This window comes from Podarcis bocagei (genome assembly GCF_964188305.1).
Source record: "Podarcis bocagei genome assembly, chromosome: 7".
NCBI lineage: Eukaryota > Metazoa > Chordata > Lepidosauria > Squamata > Lacertidae > Podarcis > Podarcis bocagei.
This window is the reverse complement of record NC_138132.1, coordinates 15,586,674-15,603,888: the sequence shown is the minus strand read 5'-3', so window position 1 is coordinate 15,603,888 and position 17,215 is coordinate 15,586,674. Positions and strand designations below refer to the sequence as shown.

Sequence of the window (17,215 nt, the reverse complement as noted above, 5' to 3'; positions counted from 1 at the left end):
AGAGGTGGGGGAGCGAAAAAAAATCGGAACACTTGCAAGACGTTTTCGTCTTGCAAAGCAAGCCCATAGGGAAAATCGTCTTGCGAAGCAGCTCAAAAACAGAAAACCCTTTCGTCTAGCGGGTTTTCCGTCTTGCGAGGCATTCGTCTTGCGGGGCACCACTGTAATAGCAGTACACTTCAAAGCAAGCTAAGATGGAGAATTGGATCAACAAAAATAGCTACATCAGTGATGCCACTTCCCCATTGGCTAGAGGAGATGGTCATGTTATCTGGTTTGTCATTAGAATGATTCCCATTAAAATATATTTAAAAAACTGCATTTAATAATTAGACTGTAGAAGAGTTTGGCATAATCATTAATCATATTATCTTTTGATTCCCTATCTGCCTTTAAAGGGGAGAAGTCTTGAACCAGTTCTTTCTGGGTATTCCAGTATCTGTTAATAACATCTATTAGGCAACTATCTGGGAACATCCTCACTATAATTTACAGCCCTTTCCAGAAAATGAATCAATGCCCAGCTCTTTCCAGCTATTGCCACATACCTCCTCTCCTTGGCTTACAAAATACTCCAGCTAAGAGTTGTCCTTGCATTGGTATCACTCTGCTCCAGTTTGGGCCCTTCAACTATCTGACAACCTGAGCTCATGCCTCATTTTGGTTCTGCTTCCTCTAGGTGAGTAGAAACCAGAAGTCCTGAGTTTTTATTCTTTTATTATTTCTTGAAAGGGAACGGGTAGTGGACGTGAAACAGGAGCAGGAGGCTTGTGCCAGGAACTGGGGCAAAATTCAGTTTTGCTCATATGTGAAGGCAAATCGACATAACCCACACTTTCTGGAACAATACTCGGACCAAGGCACAGCCGCTCTTCAAAATTAACCAACTGTTCTCCAAATTTCTTAAAGCATTTATTTAGCCAAGAAATGTGTACAAGAATGCATGTATTTCAGTAAAGTGTGCACGAAAATGCACGTGTTAGAATGTGAATTACCGGTACCTGTGGCCAAATCTTGGGTCCCCCAATTATTAGCTGGGGCAATCAGAATAAGATCCACCATTTGACGGCTGATTCAGGACCCTAAACTGTGTTTTATATAATCGTGTTTTATACAATCGATATATTCTGTGTATATCACAATGTTCTTTTTTTTGCTATGGCTGATGGCTGACGCAAATAAAGTTTCATTCATTCATTCATTCATTCATTCATTCATTCTTGGGTCCCCAATCAAATCAGGATGCAGACAGCATGGATTTAGGTAGCCCTCAGTTGCTCCAGATTGGATTGTGCACACCCAGAGTGAGCATGGGCTGTGATTCAGTTCAGGCTTTGAATCATCCTAGGTGGGACTGTGGCCACTCCTATGTACTGCTTCGGACTTTTAATCTGATTGGGGTAGGGATGGCCGTAGAAGCTCTGCAGAGCCTTATATATTGGTAAAAATAGCAGACAAACAATCATTTCATTAAGGAACATTGCTTTGCAAAAACATGTATATTAGGCAAAATTGCATAAAAACATGTGTAAATCAGGAGAAATTAGGACATTAAAAAAATCAACGAATTGTTGGAAATGTGGAGAACTGAACTTGAGATTGGGAAAAATGTGAAACTAAAAGAAACAAAACTTGAGAGAACTGCCCATCCCACTTGTGGCCCACCCTATTCTGTAGGACTCTAAATCCCATCAGCCCCAGCCAATATGGCTAATGGTCAGGGATGACAGGAGCAGTAGTCCAATAACATCTGAAGAAGAAGAAGAAGAGTTTGGATTTGATATCCCGCCTTTCACTCCCTTTAAGGAGTCTCAAAGCGGCTAACATTCTCCTTTCCCTTCCCCCCCACAACAAACACTCTGTGAGGTGAGTGGGGCTGAGAGACTTCAAAGAAGCGTGACTGGCCCAAGGTCACCCAGCAGCTGCATGTGGAGGAGCGGAGACGCGAACCCGGTTCCCCAGATTATGAGACTACCGCTCTTAACCACTACACCACACTGGGATCTCCAGCCCTCAGCTATAGCAAGAAGGTCAAGAATCTTTGAGGGTCTTTAAAGGGAAAAGGTGAAGGGAAAGAAAAAGTCTGCATAGAGACTGCCAGTTGCTTTAGTAATGAGGATCAGTGCATAGACCTTGCTGGCTCTACAGATCTATGTGAGTAGAACTGCCAATCAACCAAGAAAAAAAAGGAGAAACAGCTTGCTAGGTTTCTATGTCTCTCCTTCTGGCAAGATCAGAGAAAAACAATGGGGAATGCTGGTATTTTCTTTGAAAACATTAAAGTTTTCTTTTAAAAAATGGTATTCTATTCATTAAACATTACAGAATTAAAAAGAACCACACCTAATTTATTTCAATTGCAAGCTTGTACAAAACAAAACGTAGCACAGAAGCAAGGGAAATATCCATCAATAATAGTATGAGCTCTCTGCTCTTGTGCATTTTCTTGCTTTGTATGTAGGAACACAAGACTAGCCTGCTGGATCACACCCAATGGCCCATCTTTTTTTAAAAAAAATTATTTGGTTTTTCAGAATAAAATTTTGTAATCACATATCCAACATACAACATAAAAACAAGATTCCAAAGAATCTCCTGGACTTCCCTCCTCCCCTTTGTGGGTCCTATTGTTAATCGTTTCCTCCTGCATCTTTGATGATAATCCATATCTTTTACATTTCCATGCCCATTTCCATTACATTTTTACATGTCCAAAATTCAGCATTAAACTACAAGTGTTATTCCAATCCTACTAACAATTTTAACTGTTTGCAATGGTTTTAAGATAAATTATACATTTTCCCCACCCAATGACCCATCTAGTCCAACATCCTGTTCTCACAGTGGCCAATCAGACGCCTATGGGAAACCAAGCAGCAGAACATGAGCACAGATAACTCTCCCCTCCTGTGGTTTCTAATCAATCCCTGTGAATATGATTGAAAATGGTTTCCCATATACAGCATGAAAAAGACTGGGGATAACTTGTCGCTTGGCAAAATTCCATGGTGTTGCTGAAAAAGATCGCATCCCATTTCAAAACTGCAGTGTGTTCCAATATCACATCACAGGCACTCTGGGATAATATACAGATTCCATTTGTGCCAGTTTCCACATCTCACTAAACCGGTTGTTCTCAAGTGTTGGCTGAGGCTCCCATCCCTGACTTATAAAATCCCTTTGAATAAGCTCATAGCTGTATCCATTGTCCTTTTCGGAGCAGATCTTCTTGAAGTCCTCCTTAGCTTTTGATCACCCCAACACCATGAAAGCTCTCCTGTGCACAGGTCTCCTCTTGGCCTTGTTTTCACTAGGTGAGTAGAAACCAGACATCCTGGGTTCTAGTAATTTAATCTAAAAATAGGGAGTGGTTGGTGGAGCTACAGCAAGGAGACTGAAAAGCTAAGGTGCTCTTAGAAATAAAAACTAGCAGATGGGCAAAGCAGTGAAGAGCAGGAGGATTCGGGAAGCAGGGCTAACATCTTGGCATAGGGAGAAAAAAATCAATTACTATGCAGACAACTAGGGTTGCCATATATCTGGAATTTCCTGGACATAGGCGGAAAATGGCAGCAGCAAAGTGTCCAGACAGAAATCTCTGAAATGTCCAGGAAAATCCGGACGTATGGCAACCAATGTTGAAAGTCTAGATAAAAAAGCTTAATAACTTTTGCGTCCAGATTTTCACTTTTTGAAATATGGCAACCCTAAGATGACTATGTTTGGAATTGTGGCTTCTGGGTTACAGTGTCACAAAAATGCTTGTTTCTAGAGCCTTGGAAGCTGCTGTTCTCTGAGGGACGAGGCCCTTGTTCCGAGGCTGCAGCTCTGTGGATGGTTTCCTTAACCCCACTGAAGCTGCAGGGAAAGGGAAGGGAGAACACATCCTTGGGGGCGAGATGAGAAGAGGAAAAGAGGAGAAAACATGAAAGGAACGAAGCGAGAGGTGGTTTCTCCAGCCAAGCCAGCAATGCCTTCCCTGTAGTAGTGGGGGCGGCTATTTGGAGATGATTCTTACTTGGCAGACACACACACACACACACATCCAGAATGCACGGAGCAGAAATACAGGGCAAACTGTGTCCTGTATTCAATCAACACATAGCATTTTACACTGAAATCTGGGATGATCCTGTATTTTAAAGGATGGGCGGCAACCCTATTCCAAAGTGGGTCTATTTAATAAATGATAGCAATATTTGCATTCTTGTTTTGTATTTTTATGTTGTGAAGCACCCTGTTATCTCCTGATGAAAACTGGTATACAAATTTAATAAACATAAACGACAACAACAAGCAGGGATAGCTCACTTGGTAGAGCACAAGACTCTTAATCTCAGAGTTGTGGGTTCAAGTCCCACATTGAGCAAAAGATTTAGGAAGACCTTTCTGACAGTAAGAGTTGTTTGGCAGTGGAACTGACCATCCTTCAGAAGGTTGTGGCTTCTCTTTCATTGGAGGTTTTTAAGCAGAGGTTGGACCGTCATCTGTCATGGATGCTTTGGTTGAGATTCCTGCATTGCAGGGGGTTTGGACTAAGGGACTGTTGTGGTCCCTTCCAACTCTACAATTCTATGGTTCTAATAGCATCTGCCAGCACTGGCTATACTGTTTGTCTGTAGCTGTAGGGTAGGTGTCAGCCCTAGATTGCTCTGCTGGGGCACATGAGCTGGGGCAGGTTCCCAAGCATCCTAAAAACTGATTCCAGACCTAAATGAGTTGGCCTGGAGTTGTGTATTTGTGGATATCCCAGTACATCTCCCCTGGATGTTCTACTTTTGTTTTAAGAGCGAATAAAGGAACCTTCCATCCTCTTTACTTAATGAAATATAAGGTAACTTTGCTGGCAGAATTGTACCCAGCTTCTGAGAAAGAAGGAAAGCCTACCAGGAGATAGGATGATTGAAATGAACTTGGTGCTCATTTATTAAACATAATTTCAATTTTCAAATTCTTTATTAAACTGAATTGCCTTAATTCAAAATAGGTTAACGTGGTTTCCAAAGTCGAGGGAATCTGTCGTTGTCTCCCATCTTAAGCCCAAGACCCTCTGGCTCCAAGGCTCAAAAGAAGATGTGTTGTGGTGTATGTTAATGACACTGAGCCTTCTTGATCCCCTTTCCTGTTTGTAGGGGCACCGCTACAATGTACAACTTGTCAGTATGGGCTGAAAAACTATTGTGAAAACCGAGAGGCACATAGCTGCCCAGCTGATACGTGCCTCAAAGGTGTTCTGGATAACAATATATGTGAGTAAGAAAGGTTTCATTCTTTCTACTGAATGTGCACACAGCCCTTTTCAAAAGACACCTTCCACACGTAGTAACTGCATGCTGGGAAATCAAAGAACTAAAGTGAGGTCCATGCGTGAATCAGCCCTAAAATACACAGAGCTGTCATTCTTCATCCCGTAACCTTTCATCACAGAAGGAATTGTGGGGACTGCCATTTTGCCAGTCTATAGCTTTTTTAATGTGTTTGTGGGAGGTGCTATTGGTTTTCATTGTTATTATTATTATATGTATTTTGTGTTTTCATTTTGCATTTTAATGCTGTAAACTGCCCTGTGATCTTTGGGTGAACAGTGGCATATAATTTTAAATAGAAAGAAAGAAAGAAAGATGATGATAGATAGATGATAGATAGATGATAGATAGATGATAGATAGATAGATAGATAGATAGATAGATAGATAGATGATAGATAGATAGATAATAGTGCCAGTTCCAGGTTGGGGTGGTGGCTTGGACAATGTGCCCCCAGCAAGTGACACTGTCATGTTTTGTCTCCGCCTCCATTATTTTCCAACATCCCTAGCTAGGAGTGCCTTTTATCACCTTTGGATGGAGCAACAGCTGTGGTCACTTCTGTATTTAAAATCCCTCCTTTGGCAACCCTACAGCTTTGAGAGTGCCACAGTTAATGCCAGGGCAAAGATGATTGACTTGAACCTCCTTCCTAATTCTCTTTCCACAGTTTCTCAGTACAGAGAGCAATTTAATTACAGTGACTGCGTTGACTCCCAGGAATGCCACCCAGGCTATTTTGGCTTTGCTACAGCAATGAGGAAATATTTTCGGGTGAAGTTCACCTGCTGCCATTCTGCTGCATGCATTGAGGATGGATTCGGAAGTAAGTATTGTTGGGGGAATATCGGGGTTGAAGCCAGATATCCTGGGCTGCCTGAAATGTCCAATAGAATCCAATTACCAGTAAAATGGGGGCATTTAGGTGAGAATGTCAGCACAATCTCATCCAGCAAGTAGTGAGGGGTGTTGCACCAAGCATGAAAACAGCACAATCATTTATACGCTTATAAGCAAAGGAAGCAAAGGGGCAGCTAAGTCCATATATAGCAATACTTCCACATTCTACTAACACATTCTACATCCGCTGGCTTCTAACTTATTCCGGGGAAATTTGTTGTCAATTAACCTTGGGGCAGGGAAGAGATAACGACAAATTTCAGCATGGGCAAATATAGCAGCATTTTTATTTCATTGCCTACAACAACCCAGTAGCATCATTCCTAACAAATGAAATTGTTATGGTATTGATCGCAATGAAGATGATCAGAGTTGATTGCCAGTCATAATTTACCCAAGAATGAACTCAAAAATGGTGTACCTGGCCACAATTTCAAATAGATGGAAGGTTGGCAGGGTCTGCCCCCCCCCAATTGTTGTCATATTGTAATCACAAGTTCCCCTTGAAACTTTTATATTAGATTTTCCCAGCTGGCACATTTGACTGCAGTTGTAGAACACCCTGGTGGGTGTCATAATCCTTTATACAAACCGGAAACTAAGGGCCAGAATGGACTTGGCATGCCAAAGAAAACAGAAACCTAACCAGATTTCATTTTGACAGTGCATCCTGGGAGATATGGTCCTCTGGAGTGCCCAGCCTGCTTCTCTAACAGCACCACTGATTGTGAGAGCATGACAGCCCGCAGGTGTCCTTATAAAGCGACTAAATGTATAACCTTTGGTGGTATTATGAAGCAAGGTGAGTAGAACTTCCGGTCAGTACAGGGGAAAACAAGCAGCTGTCAGCCATCAACTACCCATCCCCTTTTTGGCCAAATATGAAGAAAGCAAAGGGAGATCATAGAATCATAGAATCATAGAATCATAGAATCATAGAATCATAGAATCATAGAGTTGGAAGAGACCACAAGGGCCATTGAGTCCAACCCCCTGCCAAGCAGGAAACACCATCAGAGCACTCCTGACATATGGTTGTCAAGCCACTGCTTAAACACCTCCAAAGAAGGAGACTCCACCACACTCCTTGGCAGCAAATTCCACTGTCGAACAGCTCTTACTGTCAGGAAGTTCTTCCTAATGTTTAGGTGGAATCTTCTTTCTTGTAGTTTGGATCCATTGCTCCGTGTCCACTTCTCTGGAGCAGCAGAAAACAACCTTTCTCCCTCCTCTATGTGACATCCTTTTATATATTTGAACATGGCTATCATATCACCCCTTAACCTCCTCTTCTCCAGGCTAAACATGCCCAGCTCCCTTAGCCGTTCCTCATAAAGGCATCGTTTCCAGGCCTTTGACATTTTGGTTGCCCTCCTCTGGATACGTTCCAGTTTGTCAGTGTCCTTCTTGAATTGTGGTGCCCAGAACTGGACACAGTACTCCAGGTGAGGTCTGACCAGAGCAGAATACAGTGGCACTATTACTTCCCTTGATCTAGATGCTATACTCCTATTGATGCAGCCCAGAATTGCATTGGCTTTTTTAGCTGCCGCGTCACACTGTTGGCTCATGTCAAGTTTGTGGTCAACCAAGACTCCTAGATCCTTTTCACATGTACTGCTCTCAAGCCAGGTGTCACCCATCTTGTATTTGTGCCTCTCATTTTTTTTGCCCAAGTGCAATACTTTACATTTCTCCCTGTTAAAATTCATCTTGTTTGTTTTGGCCCAGTTCTCTAATCTGTCAAGGTGTGTTTTATTTGAGGGAAATATTTAATGTTTTCATCAACATGAGATTTCCTTGCTAGAAACGGGTTTTGGGGAAATATATCTGTCCCTGATTTCTGTATGTGAGAAAGAGAAATAAAAGGATAAAAGAAGGACCCTAGGAAGGTGGGATCTCCTGATTATTGGGGAGGTACACAATGTTGGCCCCAGTCCTCAGTCACTGGCATGCTATTGGCCTCACTCACAGATCGCCCTGATCACATGCAAGCAGACATGCAAACAGCTGTCGTTCCCATTTTGAGTTTCCCAGGCCCTGGAAGGATGCTATATTGTGGGCCTTATGGAAGATTCAATTGTTGGCTAAATTCATATGTGTGAGCTTCACCCAGTAGCCTTGATCTGGTCAGAATACCAATAGACAAGGAAGAAAGGTAAAGCAGGGCTTGTGGAAGACATCAGATGCAGACTGTTCTCAGGTGCACTGACCCTGACATTTGTCCAAAGATGCCTGACCCTGATGCCAAGCCTGACTCATATTATCCTGCTGCACCTTTCATTTCAGTGTCTTTTTCTGAGTGAAAAGATATCTTCTGAATATTCAGAGAACATAACTGGGTTGGGGGTAAAGGGGGACACATGATTCCAATGGCCCTGCAAATTGCATGAGTGTGCTGGGTCCTGAAATCAACCCTGACTCATATTATCATTCCTCTTTTTTCAGTGGGTAAAAGTGAAGTGGCAGCTGCTTTCAAAGGATGTGCAACCCCAGATTTTTGTAATTACATAACAACAGTCCCCAAAGGAGTAATGCAAAGTTTAAATAACTGGGTTTCATTCAATGTCAACCAAGCAGCATGTTTTGATGCCCAGTCATCATCCTATACTTCTGGCCTGTAGATGGGCTCTTCGTGGGATTTAGGAGGAAACTGCACCAAGCAGCGGGGGAGTGGAAGATCTCTGAAGATGCTAAAGAGTGAGTGTTTTTCTAGAAGGCAGGTGCAAGAGAGCAGGAAATTGGGGTTTCAGAGCTCTAGTTATAGAAAATATGACATAGGAGTTATATTTCCATTGAATTGTGATCTGAATAAATTCATAAAGCAGACAAATACTGTGTCTTTGTATTGTGGATTTTCCAGCAAATAATTTCTATGCAGATATGGCATGATGAATGTTAATTTCTGAAGGTGAAGAAGGAGTAGGAAACTGAAAATTGTAATCTGGGATATCAATATGTATTTCCTAATGGCACACAGTGGCGTAGTGTGGGGGGTGCAGGGGGGCCCGGCCGCACCGGGCTCAACATCTGGGGGTTAGGGTTAGGGGGCGCAAATCCATGGGTTAGGGGGCGCAAATCCACTGGTTAGGGGGCGCAAATTACTTGCCTTGCCCCGGGTGCTGACAACCCACGCTACGCCACTGATGGCACGTGTGTGTGTTTTTAGTAGGGGAACTATTTCCACCAGGAAAGCTGGAAGGAGAGAAAAGCATTACTCTGTACTCAGTTCAGATTGCTTGCTTTTCCATTGCACCATTGCAAATATGTAAAGGAACCAGAGATCAGAGCAAAGATCTCAGTTGTCCTGTCCAGTTACATCCTGATGTCAAAATGGTCCTGTCCTACTGGTGAAAAAAAAAGTATAATAATAAAATAAATAATTGGCAATTCCCCATCATTTCATGTAACTACAGAATCTGTAATATGCAATGAACTATCCCACCTAGCCTTGGTTCTGCTACTGCTTGGTCAGAACTAGCAGAAGTAACAGTCAGATACATTGGTTGAAATATGAGGACCTGAGTAGTGGCTAATTTTTTTGGCTCCCCCTCCCCCTGCCCCACTCAAATTTTTCCAGAAACTCAGATTCTGTGCAAGCTTCAAGTTGATTATAAATTAACTAGCAGCCTTGTACCTGATAGTGTCCAGAAATTCTGTACTGTCTGGAAAGGTGCATAGGTTGAAACTTGCTCCTTGATCTCAGAAATTGTCCCAAGACTATTCACAGGAGCAATCAAAAAGAGAACCAACTGGTCTAACACCGAAACACAGGAGCAACTTGAAAGGCAATGTCCAGAAACCATCCAAGGTCAAGAAACAGTAAGTGCAGTGTTTGTCAGAGGTAAAGGCACAATCCCTATTGACAGAACCCTTTGAAAGGCTGTTGGCATCAAGTCCAGTTCTCCATAAATCCCCACAGACAACATGAATGAAGGCCATGGAGCACCAGTGTTTGGGAACTGTTGCATGTGACAATGTCCACAGATGTGCTGTAGAGGGAAGTGAGGGGTGGATGGGGCTCATCAACCTGGGTAGGTAGTCCATCTAGAAGAAGGAAAACTCTGATCCTAAAGCTCTGCTGCCTTGCGGGACATCTTTGGGAGAAGATAAGGCTAAGGAGTAAACCCTACACAAATCTGGACTGGAGTCCTTAAGATTGTCAGATGATGTCTTGTACACCTCCTTCCAGCAACATTGGCAGCTGCTCTGCTTTCTTTTGGACTACATCAGTGAGGCCAAGAGAGGTGCCTTATCCTCTGGGCAGCCCAGGACCTCCATACACACTGCTGAGGATTGCACCCCAGAGGTGTCACTTTTGTTGCTGCTAATGCAATGGTTTGACTTCACCCCTGTAGGTGCACTCCACTGTCTCGCAAGATGGATGGATGCACGCAGTAAGGGGTGGGAAATAAACAACTGTGATCCCTGCTGTGTCATGGGCATGTTGGCACACTCCATTGCTGCTTTTCCAAAACATCTTATGCTTTCCTTTTTGCATTGGTAGCCTAGATATTTTTCTACTGCTCTTATCATGATGCTAAGGTTTTCATTAGTCATATCTAAAAAGCAAAAATGTGATCAAAGGTCCACACAGCTTCTACAGAAGAGACACAGATATGGCATAATTTCATCCATTTTAATCCATCATGGATGCTCTATTACGTGCATGAAACATACTCTAACTGCTGTGTGTGATGGATATATATATAAAGCCTAGGAGGATCTAGATTAACAATGAAATGGGGTAGCAATAAAACAGGCAGGTTGGAACAGTGTTCCGGAACAAGCATTTCATCAAACGACACCAGTGAGCTTACAATCCCAGTAAAAGAGGCTTGATGACCATCATCACTATATTGCAGACACTGGTCTCCACCCCATCTAGTTATGCCAGCTGATAATTGTCTCCCAACATCAGTTTACTCTTGGTTAAGGGCCTCAGGAAACCATAGAAAGACTGGACCCCTATGCCAAGTGCCAATAAAGACAGTGGGATTTGAGTGAGACCATAAACTGATCCTGGGTGAGGGAACTATCTGATAGGACAAATTTTTCACAGTAAACATGCCATGTGAAAAGTAATGATTTTGCCCCAGAAAACACATTATTGGCTTCTCTATGGGAATGCTCCAACCTGTTCTAAGGAAGGTACTTTGGAATATATTCAGAATGTGCTGGTGATTCCAGTTAGGGGTGGGACGGGGGTGCTATTGACAGATCCTAACCCTAACCCCAAACCACCAGTATAGGCTTGCTTTGTAATAATAAGCATATTAACTGGGGTGAGTTTCCTCAAGCAATCAGGCTTCAAAATTAGAATGTCCTGGTACTTTCACATATACACTTTCCCACAGATGAAACTGCTTCCAAGTTTTCAGGCCTCATCCCTGGCCTCAAAGACAGAAAACCTAGATGAAACAGCTGCCTCAGAATCAGAATCAGAACTTTATTAGCAAAGCCAACAGGCCACAGCTATACAAGTATTAAAAATAAAATAGGATAAACATGAAAAGGGGATAGAAACAAACAAAAGGAGGTCCGTCAGATGAACAAGTCTGTCACTCAGATGGTGGCCCTCAGTTTCACAGCTCTCTCGATGTACCTTGCGACCTTCTCTGTTGTCTGACTATCCGTATCAGATAAGAGAAAGAACAGCATAATATCTTGTGGACGGCCGGGGTTGGGGAGAATGAGTGGAGTAATAATCTCATTCCTTAGGTCTTTATAAAGGGGGCAGGATAGGAGGACGTGGGACACTGTTTCCGTGTTACCATCTCTACATGGGCAGAGTCGTTTTTCAAATGGAGTCTTTTGGTAACGACCTTCGAGTACAGCTGAGGGAAGAACATCCCATCTAGCCAATGTAAAGGCGCGTCTGTATTTTGGGATGGTTAGTTTAAACAGATATGAAGCTGGGAAGTAAAAGTGGGAAGGGGGAAAGTAAGTATACCATGGGCACATTTTCTTTAAAATAGTCAGGTTGTTTTGCCGTTCAATGTCTTTCAGGCGCTGGCCTATTAGACTCTTTGCTTTAATGAGGCCCATTGATAGTAGGGATTGCGAATGCAGACCGCATGTAAGGAGTTTTTGATGCACGGTTTTGAACCACATGCTTTTATGAGGGTCTTGCATTACTAGAGGCAGTAGACCGGGTGGATTTAGATTAAGACGAAGCCAATAGTTGAGTGTTCTTTGCCAGGTCTGAGTTTCTACAGATGGAAGACAGGCCTCGAGTCGTAAAGCTGCGTTTGGGACGCAGGAGGGGACGCCGAATATCTGCCTTAGGAATTTAGACTGAGCAGTTTCAAGACTTGAGCAGTGGTTCCCCGTCCAGATTTGTGCCCCATACAGTAACTGCGCCAGAGGTTTTGCCTGAAAGACTTCAAAGGCTGCTGGAATATATCTGCCCCCCTTCGTGTAAAAGAAGCGCAACAGCATCTTAATACTTTGAGCTGCTTTTTCTTTGGCATATTTTTGATGGACGTCCCAGGACCCGGTCGACTGGAAGACGATACCCAGATATTTAAAGGCTTTAACCTGTTCGATTGTCTGGTTATCCATCCTCCAGCTGTACTGTCTGCATTTCCTTCCAAAAACCATGGTTTTTGTTTTCTGATAATTTATTACCAGTTGCTCTCTTCTACAGTATGCTGAAAATTCACCTATGAGCCTATTTAAGCCTATTCTTGTTCGAGATAGGAGTATCGCATCATCAGCATACAAAAGCACGGATATTGATTTGTCAGCCAGTTTGGGGGCATGGAAGTCCGGAGATGACAAACAGTTAACCATATCATTGATGTAAAAGTTGAATAGAACTGGGGCCAGGATGCAGCCTTGCTTGACCCCCTTGCTGACAGGAACTGGTCCTATGAGATGGCCATTTAACGAAGTTTTTACATACAACACCGTGTCTTTATATAAACAGCTGATCAGAAATAATAGTCTTTTGTCTATACTTGATGCGCTCAGTTTGTCCCAGAGTCTTGCACGTGGAATTGAATCGAAGTCAGCCTTTAGATTGATAAAGGCTGCGTATAGCACCCCACGGGATTTTTTGGCATATTTGTCAATTAAATAGGCTAGGGTGAAGCAATGGTCTATGGTGGATCTGCCTTGCCTGAAACCCGCCTGCTCTTCCGCTAGAATGGCTTCAGTTTCCAGCCAGCTGGTTAGCTTAATATAAAGATGTTTGGCATATAGTTTGCTGGGTATGGGCAGAAGGCTGATTGGTCTATAGCTCGCCGGGTCTGGCATAGGTCCTTTTTTATAGATTGGAATAACTATTGCCTCTGTCCAGCCATCTGGAAGTAGACCCGTTGAGTCAATCCAGGTAAATAAAGACGCCAACAGGGGGGCCCACCAGCCAATGTTAGACTTCAGAAGTTCGGCAGGGATATAATCGTTCCCTGGGGCCTTATTGTTCTTTAATTGTGCGATTAAGTTCTCAACTTCCTTTGCAGTTACTGGTGGCCAATGAGGTAGGTCCTCCAATTGGATGCGTAGTTTATAATGTTGGACTTCCTGGTCATAAAACAAGGATTGAAAATGACGCAACCACTCCATTGGTTCCACTGTACAGATGGAATTGGTGCGCTCCTGGTCCAGTAGACCAGATATGGTTCGCCAAAAGCAAGTAGTATCTTTCTCGTGCAATGCCTTAACCAAACTTTGCCAAGCGGCTCGTTCAGCTTCCAATTTCTTTCTCCTTAATAATTGTTTGTAGGACCGTCTCACATTAATATAAGCATTAAGTAGGGTGGCAGTCCCTGATTTCCTATATCTCTGGTAGGCTGTTCTCGTTTGTCTCCTTGTTTGCCTGCACTCCAGGTCAAACCAGCTTGCTCCGTCCTTTGCCCTCTTTGTAGCGGAGCTATGTATCGCTGTTGTTAAGTGGGATTTCAATCTTTCCAGAAGTAGTTTAAAGCGTTCCATGATCACGTCTACTGAATTGCCTGTCACAATAGCGGATCGAATAAGCTTTAACTCTACTGACTGAAGGAGGAGGGTTAGATTTTCATTCAATATTGGGGACCATTTGAGTCTTTTGGGAGCAAGTATACCCAAATTTACAGAAGGTATATATTGTGGCTCGGCAATAGAATAGTCAAAAGGCCGACCTGCAAGCTCTAGAGTTAGAGGTAGGTGGTCACTCAGAGTATTGTGGCCTACTTGGAACTTCCTTACAAAGCTGTAGGCAAATCTTGAGATTAGAATATAATCTATGACGCTTCCCCCTGCCTTGGAAAAATGGGTATATTCCCCGGGGCGATCCCCCTCTATGTTGCCGTTTAATATCAGCAGTTCCCTCCGTCTGGCAGCCTGCACTAAGCAGAGACCTGAAGAATTGCTTCTGCTATCTTTGGACAGTCGTGTCGCACCGATATCCGTCTGTTCTTCAGGGTCCATAAATAGGTTGAAATGAGTGTATAGACTGTTGTCATCTGTTCCTATACGAGCGTTGAAATCTCCACACACAATAGTCAGGGCAGACGGGTAAGTAGATTCAAGAGGTTCTAAAAACGCCTCTAGTTCAGCCCATGAAGCCTTGACAACAGGGTTTTTTTGGCCTGGGGGAATATAGACATTGACCAGTAGAAGAGTAGTTCTCTTGAGGCTAAGTAAAGCGGCTGTTGCTAAGGAATTGCAACTGGGTAGGGCTGTTAAAGAATGCGCCAGCTCCGTGGAAATGAAGCAAGCTAGGCCGCCACTAGATCTGCCGCCCTTTAGAGATGGAGAGGCAGGCAGGTAGTGGCAGTTATACCCATTGAGAAATATGGGATCATTCTGCCATGTCTCCTGAAAGAAGATGATGTCAAATTGCTTAAGGTAGCACAAAAATTGTTGGTTATTTTTCTTGGCGTGCCAACCCGCGATATTCCAAGACAGCACTTTTAGGCCCCGGGCCCTTCGAGGAGCTGGATCTATGTCACCACCACGTCCAGCAGTTCTTTGGTGTCTAAAAAAACACACCCGTTGGCTCTTTTCGAGGATGACTGCTTGGAGAGAGTGTAGTGATCCTCTCTTCTTGGTGACTTGGGGCTAGGTTTTGGATTAGGGGGGGAAGCTAATTCATTCGGAGACAGTTTAAGGTAGCTATGCCAGGAGCTTTGAGATTTCACACATTGATTTGGTTTTACTTTATTATACATCACAGGGGGCTCAGATTGTAATTCCACGTCTACACATTTAAAAGTGCCTCCCACTGTCTTCTTATCCACTAGACATTTGGGAGATATGGGCTGCACATAAGGGTCCTTCGTTGTCTCACCTTGGTCATCCTTTTTTACTAATCTGCTTCGAAGTATATCAAGTCTTTTCAAGATCTCAGTTTGGGCTGGAGAATGCAGTGACCAGAAACGCTTTATCAGCGAGAGTTCTTCCTCCCAAGCGGAGTCCTCACTATCACACGTGAGAGGCCCTGCACCAGTTGGATGTGTGGCTTCCTTTTTTTCGTTTGGTACTGTTTGATGGAGCTGATCCTGCTGGAACGTAAGCTTTCTATTTTGATGGATTTGATGGTTGGTTTTTTTCCTTTTGTGAACTTCCATTCCTATACCCTTGGTCCCCATCAGAGAGGTTAAGGGTGCTCTGTTCTCAAATGTTCTTAATAGGACTATTCTTTCTTTTTTAAATAGGTTTTTAGCTCTAAACATAAAACTGGCCAAATTATGATCTAGAAAAGTAATCAATGCTCGTACCGAGCAATCATCTTGATGTAAATACTCTATAGCGGCTATGTCAGTTGCTTTTACTACCCCCGGTAAAATGCCACTTATGATGGACAAGAAATGGTCTATACGGTCCGATCCTACATAAAATCTGGGCGGTTTGGGGTAATTAGCAAAGACAAGCTTTTGAGGGGTTAGGACTAAACTCCATTCTCTTTTGGGACACAACATCTGTCGAGCTTGGGAGGGGTGGTTCCCCTCAGTAGATTGAATCGCCAGCTCACCTCTGCCTGCAGATTCTCTGTCTGCAGATTCTGTGGTGGTCATACGAGGACTCTGAGGCAGTATGATTGTGGATGGATTGGGTCCTTTGTCCCAGCTCGGAGTTAATTCTTCAAAACTTGGTTTAGATTCTTTTGTGGATATATCTATTTTGCGTGTCTCATTGATGGCGCTCGAGTTAGATTTGTTTGTTCCACTTGTGGAGAGAGATGGAAGAAGGTTAAAAAGCTTCTGCCAATATTTTTTGCAAGTGCGGTGAGTTGTCTTAGACCGCCTTAGGTTTTTCATGTTTTTGCTTCTCTTCGTCTTGCGCTCAGCTTTTTTCCTCCGAGGTTTGGGGGACAGTAGTGGATCCGGGTTGGCTAGGGGATTTGTGATCTGGTCAGAAGTGCTCACATGTTGTTTGAAATTGTCCACTAGAGTCAGGAGGAGCCCGTTTGTTATCGCTAAGAAATTTTTGACGTTAAGGAGATCCGTAGAGATCTGGTGTATCTGCTCCCGAAGATAATCACCCCGCGTTTCTGTTCCGTTGTCATTGGCTTTCAGCCAATAGGTTGAGAGGTCACTTCCAAGTTCCAGCGGTGACACATGGGGATTAGCGTCAGGAGTGTTGGCTGTATTAGCCTTTGTAGCATTCTCTGCTACGGCAACTTCTTGGGCCAGGTTTATTGGATGGTTTGTCCTCTTGTTGTTTGTTTGCAGGTCCTTTAGCTGTGTTGACCAATCCAGCACTGTGGGTGGCAAAGGCATAGCTACATCTAGAACACTCTCCTTCTGAGTTCTCTTACTCGAGTCTTTTTGAGGAAAGTAGCTAATAATTTTACTTTGACTCCCTCGGCGCTCCATCGGGCACTGCGGAGAATTAAGCAAAATTCCTTGGTCCTTGTATTTTTTCCTAGTGAGGACCATAGTGGATATGCGGGTATATGTGGATATATGGTAGAAGCAAAAGTCCCCTTAGAGCGATTGTCGAGTTAAACTTGCCTTATGTTTCTTGGGGTTATAGCTGCTTCAGTTCCTTCCTTCTTTTTTTTTGTAGATAAAAAGCTCGGC

General features: G+C 43.3%; 1 protein-coding gene across 2 annotated transcripts; it reads left to right on the top strand.

Moving 5' to 3' along the window:
• The first annotated feature begins 158 nt into the window (after positions 1 to 158).
• LOC308590552 (uncharacterized protein) lies at positions 159 to 9,039 on the top strand. Of its 2 annotated transcripts, XM_081200698.1 has the most exons (6): positions 159 to 679; positions 3,224 to 3,314; positions 5,133 to 5,249; positions 5,977 to 6,132; positions 6,871 to 7,008; positions 8,655 to 9,039. In XM_081200698.1, the coding sequence occupies exons 2-6, from the start codon at positions 3,266 to 3,268 to the stop codon at positions 8,828 to 8,830; spliced, it is 636 nt and encodes a 211-aa protein (XP_081056824.1). In that variant the 5' UTR covers positions 159 to 679; positions 3,224 to 3,265; the 3' UTR covers positions 8,831 to 9,039. The 2 variants fall into 2 exon arrangements, 1 of the variants encoding a protein (XP_081056824.1); XR_014009790.1 differs by lacking the exon at positions 3,224 to 3,314.
• The last annotated feature ends 8,176 nt before the right edge of the window (positions 9,040 to 17,215 follow it).

Excerpts from the sequence above, each read along its gene's own strand:
- LOC308590552 (XM_081200698.1), top strand. The coding sequence starts at position 3,266 with ATGAAAGCTCTCCTGTGCACAGGTCTCCTCTTGGCCTTGTTTTCACTA. Across the intron at positions 3,315-5,132 it reads CTTGGCCTTGTTTTCACTAG|GGGCACCGCTACAATGTACA; the intron begins GTGAGTAGAAAC and ends TCCTGTTTGTAG. Across the intron at positions 5,250-5,976 it reads TGTTCTGGATAACAATATAT|TTTCTCAGTACAGAGAGCAA; the intron begins GTGAGTAAGAAA and ends CTCTTTCCACAG.